The sequence below is a fragment of the Mesoplodon densirostris genome, chromosome 2 (assembly GCF_025265405.1).
Source record: "Mesoplodon densirostris isolate mMesDen1 chromosome 2, mMesDen1 primary haplotype, whole genome shotgun sequence".
In the NCBI taxonomy this organism is placed as follows: Eukaryota; Metazoa; Chordata; class Mammalia; order Artiodactyla; family Ziphiidae; genus Mesoplodon; species Mesoplodon densirostris.
The window spans coordinates 89411947-89421300 of NC_082662.1; the positions used below are offsets into that span (position 1 = coordinate 89411947).

General features: G+C 34.0%; 1 protein-coding gene across 4 annotated transcripts in view; it reads left to right on the top strand.

Moving 5' to 3' along the window:
* The window catches only part of SNX7 (sorting nexin 7), a 100261-nt gene extending 91133 nt beyond the window's left edge, over nt 1-9128 (top strand). For 3 of the 4 annotated variants that reach the window (XM_060090174.1, XM_060090176.1, XM_060090172.1), the window contains one exon: nt 8705-9128. In XM_060090174.1, coding sequence (XP_059946157.1) covers nt 8705-8782 — 78 coding nt within the window. In that variant the 3' untranslated portion in view covers nt 8783-9128. The remainder of the gene's footprint in view (nt 1-8704) is intronic. The other variant, XM_060090171.1, reaches the window with a different exon arrangement.
* Nucleotides 9129-9354: the final 226 nt, after the last annotated feature.

Consider the following 9354-nt stretch of genomic DNA (forward strand, 5'->3'; position numbering starts at 1 on the left):
AGCTAATGAGTTTTTTGTGTTAACTCTGTTGCAGTCATTGAAGTATTTGCAGTATTTACAAATCCAAACTTATTACTTATGTTCTTGAGAGATATGTACAAGTAATTTTAGAAAAAAATATGCAAGTCTTGTTATTTTGAAGTTATTGACATTTCTCAAATTATAAGTTGGCAGGTTATTCTGAATTTAGACTTTTTCAAAAATGAAATTTAATGAATAATTTTGAGCCATTGCAAAATAATAGAAGTTGCTTTCCATTTGTAACATAATCTCTAATTTCTTTCTGGATTGATTACGTTTCAGAAAAATGTTTAAATATGCAGCTCCTGAAAGTTTTCATTACTGTTTGGATCTTAGGTTTAGATGATAAAAAAAACCAATTACTAAAATGTTACACACTCCATTGCCCTCATTTTAGGCATGACCTACAATCTTTATAATGTAATTTATTTTGCAGTGATATTGGCCTAGTATGGAGATGTTTACATATTTGAGCTTCAGTGTTTCCTCAAATGTAGGTGATGTCGTCTGTGTCCAAGATCATTTGAGACAGCATTAAAGTACGTAAAGGACACTCAGTCATATTTCTCAGTTTTAGTTTATTAAGAGAGATGCAATTATTATGGCACTGTCTAAAAGATACTTTTAGATTAGTAGGAAAACTAGAAGCACAATAACTTTGACTTAATATGGAAATTTCTGGCTTAAAAAGGGGTACATGGTAAGGTTTGGCTTTTATTACATTTTACAATAATAGATATCATTGTTATTGTTTTAGGCAAAAATATGGTTACTTTATTAGCAGAGATATATAGATAATATTTTATTAATTTGACTTATGTGATAATTTGGATGAAACTAGGTTTTCTATTAGCTGTTCCATGAACAGGGTGGTAGCATTACCTATGGAGATATCAAACTTTATGTTGGCATTATCATTTGGTGGCTAAGAGCATGGGCTTTGGACAGGCATAACTTGTGACTTTTAAGCTCAGAGACCTTGAAGACTTTTCGTTATTTCAGTGGACCTCAACATCCTCATCTATAAAGTGCTAAAAATAATAGTATATACATCAGTTTTATTTGGTATTAAAATATATATGTACACATATGTGTGTATGTATATAATGGAATAAAGAAAGATGAAAGAAAAGTCTTAGAAGCAAAATTTAATATTCCCAGTAAGTCACTAAAAGTAAATCATTTTGAAGCTTTTATACTCATAAATACCTTTCCAGGAGTCTCAACTAGTTTATCTCTTAAGTCACTACTTATTTTACTTGAGCCCAAAATAACCAATATAGAAAATATGTTTGAAAGCTGCTGGATATATAAGTAAATAAATAAGTAAAATATATGTTAAGTTCTTAATGCAGTGCCTAGCACATAGTAGCAGTAGTAGTAATTGAAAATATTTCTCATGTATTTCTGAATCTTACCTTTGGAAATTATTTATAGTGACAATTACCTTATAAATATCAAATACAGAGGGGAGAGGTAAAATGTTATGTTTGATGCCTTTCCACACTGTGTCAAGCCAAATAGAGCAAGGCATATTTACAAATTGTATGTGATCTCATTTGCCAACTTTTATTTTCATTTTTTAAATTTTTATTTAAGTATAGTTGATTTACAATGTTGTGTTAGTTTCAGGTGTACAGCAAAGTGATTCAGTTATACATACATATATATATATATATTTTTCACATTCTTTTCCCTTATAGGCCATTACAAAATATTGAGTATAGTTCCCTGTGCTATGCAGTAGGTCCTTGCTGGTTATCTATTTTATATATGGTAATGTGTGTATGTTATTCCCAAACTCCTAATTTATCCAACCCCCCCACTGCTTTCCCCTTTGGTAACCATAAGTTGGTCTTCTATGTCTGTGTGTCTATTTCTGTTTTGTATATAAGTTTATTTGTATCTTTTTTTTAAGATTCCATATATAAGTGATATCATATGATATTTGTCTTTCTCTGTCTGGCTTATTTCACTTAGTATGATAGTCTCTAGTTCCATCCATGTTGCTGCATATGGCATTATTTCATTCTTTCTTTATGGCTGAGTAATATTCCATTGTGTATATATACCACATCTTCTTTATCTGTTCATCTGTCAGTGGACATTTAGGTTGCTTCCATGTCTTAGCTCTTCCAAATAGTGCTGCAGTGAATGTTAGGGTGCACGTATCTTTTTGAATTATGGCTTTCTTCAAATATATGCCCAGGAGTGGGATTGTAGGATCATATGGTAGCTCTATTTTTAGTTTTTTAAGGAACCTCCATACTCTTCTCCATAGTGGCTACACCAATTTACATTCCCACCAACAGTGTGAGAGGGTTCCCTTTTCTCCACACCTTCTCCAGCATTTATTATTTGTAGGCTTTTTGATGATGGCCGTTCTGACCTGTGTGAGGTGATACCTCACTGTAGTTTTGATTTGCATTTCTCTAATTATAATTAGTGATAATGAGCATCTTTTCATGTGCCTTTTGGCCATCTGTATGTCTTCTTTAGAGAAATGTCTATTTAGATCTTCGGTCTGCCCCTTTTTTGATTGGTTGTTTGTTTTGTTGATATCGAGCTGTATGAGCTGTTTGTATATTTTGGAGATTATTCACTTGTCGGTTGCATCATTTGCAAATATTTTCTCCCATTCTGTAGGTTGTCTTTTCGTTTTGTTTATGGTTTCCTTTGCTGTGCAAAAGCTTTTAAGTTAATAATTAGATTGCATTTGTTTATTTTTGTGTTGGCCACTTTAGGTTCTAGGATGAAAGTTAATGGACACTCATGGTCCAACCCCCCTATTCTATGAGTGGGCGAATAGGCCCAGAGAAATGAAAAGATTTGCCTGAAGTCAGACTGTGGAACAGAACCTCTTCATATCCCACCATCTTGAGAAAATATTGATTCTTAAATATGAAAGTTTTCATTGGAAGCTATATCTACATAAACACCATTTTTGTTATCATTCATTCTTTAGAAAACTTGATCACATCTGCTTGTGGGATCACTACCTACTTATGAGAACTAAAGAGACATTTCCCTTTTCTAATGGCAAAAGGTCATCAGTACTTTACTGGGGTAGCAAGAGATTTACTTTCAAGAAGAGTTTTGGAATGAAAACTTATTTTCTAAATATTCTGTCTGTATTTGAGAAGTTTTTAAGAATGTGTTTTGGGACAAAAGGGCTTTTGTTTACCTGTCAGGCCTGTTTGCCCTAGTTCTGGCTCACTTTTCTAATGGTACAGCCTCTTTCCCAGTCCTGGCCTTTATAGAGAAGCTACAGTTTTTGGTCTTTGTCTACAAACTGGAGCCACCTGGGGAAAAGTGTGCACTGTATTCTCAGTTAATGAGGATTTGTGATCAACTTGCTTTCTGGTCACCCAACATCCTGCCAATAAATATGTTCAACATATTTATGGACTTACTTTTACTGCAGTGGAAGCGTGGGGCACTAGAAAAGAGTGCTGGACTCAATGCATCACAGTTTCCTTAACTATAAGATGCAATTACTTGAGTTTGTCAAAGTATTGTTGTATCAAATAAAATAATGTGTATGGAAAATCATGACACGTTATTCAACTAGAAGTGGAATTGTTGTTGATTCTCTTATGACAATATGAGAATCTAAAACTAGAATGAGCTGATGGGTATGATTCAAGGTCAGGCCACCTGTGACACTGGCTATTTTTGATTGTTACTCTAATTTTGATATTAGTTTGCTTTACTAATTATAATGATTTAAAAGTGGGAAAAAAATCAATTCCTTGATAGAAAACAGTGAGAAGCCAAATAACAGAAATACATTTTTTTCAAATAATTGTTTTAACATCTTTTTCTTCTTCTTCTTTTTTAATAAATTTATTTATTTTATTTATTTATTTTTGGCTGTGTTCGGTCTTCATTGCTGCACACGGGCTTTCTCTAGTTGCAGTGAGCCGGGGCTTTGTTGCGGTGTGTGGGCTTCTCATTGTGGTGGCTTCTCTTGTTGTAGAGCACGGGCTCTAGGCACAGGGGCTTCAGTAGTTGTGGCAAGTGAGCTCAGTAGTTATGGCTCGCGGGCTCTAGAGCGCAGGCTTAGTAGTTGTGGCATACGGACTTAGTTGCTCCATGGCACGAGGGATCTTCCCAGACCAAGGATTGAACCCATGTCGCTTGCATTGGCAGGCAGATTCTTAAACACTGCACCACCAGGGAAGTCTGCAGAAATGCATTTTTTAAAAATATAATTTACAGGCTTCCCTGGTGGCGCAGTGGTTGAGGGTCCGCCTGCCGATGCAGGGGACACGGGTTTGTTCCCGGTTCGGGAGGATCACACATGCCGCGGAGAGGCTGGGCCCATAAGCCACGGCCGCTGAGCCTGCGCGTCTGGAGCCTGTGCTCCGCAACGGGAGAGGCCACAACAGTGAGAGGCCTGCGTACTGAAAAAAAAAAAAAAAAAAAAAAAAAAAAAAAAAAATATATATATATATATATATATATATATATATATATAGAATTTGCAATTATAAGGAAGTTTCACACTAGATTTTGAGATTTTTTTTTTGTTCTCATTTTGATGATTCTTTATATCCTCCAATTATCACAGTCCTGGATGCAGTGAATATTGAACTAAACTATGTGGTATAAACAATCCATTTCTTGAGTTTTTACTTAGTTTTTCATACTCAGAAATCCAAGAAAAGCAAGGAAGACTAAAAAGATTTAAGGAGTTGTAGAGATTAGCATTCATTATTTTTAAATAGATTTATGTACATTAACTGGGTAAATGAGCAACATATCAGGTAATAGGTTAATATTAAACATTGGCAGGAGGAGGCAGTTAACATATTTAGTTAGTAAAAAAAATCTGCTATCAAAATTCCAAAAGAAGATTGGTAGCTTCAGGAGCTACACAGTTCAGAGGATGTCCTCAGTTTTGTAGATCCAGAAATCTGATGGTCAGCAACCTGAGTGGGGATCAGGTTTTTATAGCAAAACTTAACATTAACAAATGTAGGGATCAATAGAAGCCAGGATGTCGGTTGATTAATATTCAGATTGAAAAATGCAGTGTTCATGATGAGCAGCATATTTGCATCAGTAGTAAAGTACATTTCTTCTCTATGGTCTCTGCATTTACTGAGCACTTACTATATGCCTGGCATGTATTAACTCAGTCATCTTCAAAGGGTATACATACTCCTGGAAATACATAAAAATTTCCAAGAGGTATGTAAGGAATCAATTTCTACACACTCAACCTACATATATACTCTTTCCTAAAAGTTGATCTCCCTGGGACTTCCCTGGTGGCACAGTGGTTAAGAATCTGCCTGAAAAAAAAAAAAAAAGGAAAAAAAGAATCTGCCTGCCAGTGCAGGGGACACGGTTCGATCCCTGATCCGGGAAGATTCCACATGCAGCGGAGCAACTAAGCCCGTGTGCTACAACCACTGAGCCCACACGCCACAACTACTGAAGCCCATGCACCTAGAGCCCGTGCTTTGCAACAAGAGAAGCCACCGCAATGAGAAGCCCACGCACCTCAACGAAGAGTAGCCCCTGCTCGCCACAGCTAGAGAAAGCCCACGCGCAGCAACAAAGACCCAATGCAACCAAAATAAACAAGTAAATTTATTTTTTTAAAAAAAGTTGATCCCCCTTCAATTATGCATTTTTTTTTACTCACCTGCCCTCCAAAATGGTCCTTCTTCCACTATGTAAAAGAAAGGTGTCTCATCTTGATGGGCCAGTGACTTATTAAATGTATCCTGGTGGTCATTCAAGAGATTGGTTATTTTCCGTTTGCTGATGAGTGGCTATACCTCTTATCAGGTTTGTAATATCACAGATGTACTTAACCATTTGAACCTCAGCTTTCTCATCTATAAAATAAGATTCATAGGTAGTCACTGTGAGGTTTAAAGAAGGTAATATGTGATAAAACAACCATTATAATGCCTGACCAAGTATTCATATAGATATTCAGCCGTTGTCATGATACTTCTCTTGATTTTCTGTGCTAGTGTTCTATAATCTGTATTTCAAAATACATAAATTGTTTTTCTGCCTTTCGTATGGTGGATGGTAGGGAGATAGTTAAGTAGCTGATCTGTTTCTTTTACCATGTCTCACTGTCATTTTTAGGATTTGCTTTAGAAATGAAAATGTTAATTCACAACACTAATCAGCATGGAGGGCTGATCCTCCTTAGACACTTATTAAACTAGGAGAGTTGAAGAATATGACAATGATAGAAGTTTCATCACATTAGGATTAATACCATCTTTGGTGCAATTTGGATCCATTATTTGACAGGAATTCTAAATAGAGCAAACTGCTCAGATTTTTATTTTGAATTTTACCTTGAATATGTTCAAAGATTTTTTAAATGATAGTTTGGAAGAGTTATCAAAAAGATATGATATCTCCTGAAAGCAGTAATTGCTTTGGCCTGCCCTGCAGGGTTACCAGATAGTAGATAACATATGGATTTGCAGAAGAAGCCAGAAATCAGGTTCGCAAGGGAAACAGGGCTCTTTCCAAAGGTGAACCATGGTTCTCTATCAGCCCTTCAATCCCAGTTCATAGTTTTCATTGTTTTGTAAATGTTGTGGATAGATTTTTAAACATTATCTGTATTTAGGTATTTTTGTATTTCCTTCTTTTTTATACTCAAAATTTGGTGAAGGAGATTTTTGAGTATCTATAAAGCTGAATTAAAAATTGTTTTCTTGGCATTGAAAATAAATAAAATACTAATAACTGCTAATATTTAATGCATTTCTCCATATGATGTTAATTGTAGGTATTTTGTAGATGTTCTTCCTCAAGTTGTAGAAATCCCCATCTGTTCCTAATTTGTTGAGAATTTTTTTTTAAAGTAAGAAATGGACATTGTAATTTGACAAATGTCTTTCCGTGCCTATTGAGATGATAATAAATTACATTTAATACAGTCAGTTACATTGATTGATAGTTGAACATTAATCCAGTCTTACACTCCTGGGATAAACTCCATTTGGTCATGAAATATAATTCTTTCTATAGATTACTGGATTTGATTTGCTAAAATTTTGTTTATAATTTTTGCATCTATGTTTATGGGGGATAGTGGTCTGTAGTTTTGTTATTTTGTAATGTCTTTGGTAAGTTGGAAAGCATTCCTTTCTCTTCAGTTCTCTGGAAGAGTTTGTGTAGAATTAATATGATTCTTAAGTTTTTGGTAGAATTCACTGGTGAAGCCATTTGGGCCTGAAGTGTTCTTTGTGGAAAGATATTTAACAACAAATTCAAATTCATTTGAATTATCTATTTTTTCTAGAGTGAGTTTTGGTAGTTTGTATCTTTTCATTGGTTTCACTTAAGTCCTCAAATGTATAGGTATAAAGTTTTCAATAATATTTTCTTTTTTTTCTTCAATAGAATTTAAAGGGATGTCACCTCTCTCATTCCTAATAGTTGGTAATTTGTGTCATCTTTCTTCTTTTATGAACAGTCTGGCTAAAAGTTTATCAATTTTATTAATCTTCTCAAAGATTCAATGTTTGGTTTCATTGTTTTTCTCTTTCATTGAGTCACACTTTTATCTTTTCTGGTTTTTTTCTTCTGCTGCTTACTTTGGTTATAATTTGTTCTTTTTTAGTTTTTAAGGTGGAAACTGAAGTCATTTAAGACCCTTTCTTCTTTTCTAATGAAGGTGTTTAGTGGTATAAATTTCTCTTTATGTAGTACTTCAGTGGCATTCCAAAATTTTTTATACATTGTATTTTCATTTTCATTCAGTTTAAAATAAAATACTTTCTAGATTACCTTTTGATTTCTTCTTTGACACAGGGCTTATTTATAAGTGTCCTGTTTAGATCTCAAATATTTGGGGATTTTTCAGATATCTTTCAATTGCTGATTTCTAAGTTAATTTCATTATGTTCAGAGAACAAACCTCATATAACTTGATTCTTTTTAAATTTATTGAGATGTCTTGTATAACCTGGAATATGGTGTGTTTTGGTAAATGTTTTATATGCACATGGAAAAAAATACATATTCTCTTTTGTTCTGTAGATATCAATTAGGTCACCTTGATTCGTTTCCTGGGCACCTTAATGACTATCTCACCACCTAGTCCCAGCAGACCATCATAATATAATCATTGTTAATTTTTTGAATACTTACTTTGAGCCAGGCATTCTGCATAGAGATTTATACAGGTTATGTAAATTTAATTTTCACGATTGCTTTACTGGTAAGTATTGTCATTAACCTAATTTATAGCTGAAGAAACTATAATAGAGAGTAATCAGTTTGCACAAACTCACACTTGATATAGTAGGATTCAAATCTGATTAAGCCATGCTTGTATCACTACTCCTCTGTCTAGATGCTTAATGCCTGCTCCCTCAGATCAAAATGGTCCATCTTTCCCTCTACAGTTTACTATAGATCTGTTTTCTATCCTGACAATGGGGGAATAGTGGATTATTTCAGCAAACTAATCCATGCTAATTTTTAACCTTTTATGTTTTCCTATTATTTAGCAACAGTTTCCCTCATTAAGAATTAAAATATGTAGAAAATGACAGGGATCCTGGCAAGCCTGTGGGAGAGAGGAGTAGGGCAGATTGCTATAGGAACAGATATGTAAGGATTTATTAATCCTTCTAACAGTGAAAGTGAACTACTGTTGACCTTCTCATGGTGTGTTTCCATTATTTAGTGCCTTGCTACATGGGAATCCTTCCTTACATCACAGACAGATCTCCACTTGGAAGAAGCCTCTGAAGATAAATCGTAATCGCATTGAAGACTTCTCTGTGATCTTTGGGAGATAACCAAGGTTAACCAAAGTTATTCTTTCTGGATGGGCTGGGTCCTTTCTAAAGTGGACGAAAAGTGTTTCACACTATCTGGAAAACCAACAACTTAAAACTCAGGTGTTCCAGAGCATTCATATGAATTTGGATGTATATATACATATATATACATATAAATATTTAGCTTAGTTTTAACTATGTTCTTAAATTTGTATACCAATAATTATACATTAAAAATTTTTTTTTCTTAAATATTTGTCTGTGGAACATGTCATTTTCAATATATTGTAAAGACTCGGTTTTAATAAAAAGTTTAGTATGAAATGACTTGTGTGTGTTCTTTTTCTACTAGTAGCTCAAGCCTCTGAAGGCCTGAGGATTCTAGTATGAATCCAGTGTATTTTAACAAGTATACTATGTATTCACCTTTATTTCATCATAATTTTCTCTGAAATGCTATTTACTTTGATATTAGGAATTCAAAGTAAATATGCAAAAATGATTAAATATTATTAAACATTAACGATAACTTCAAAAGTTGGTTTATTAAAAG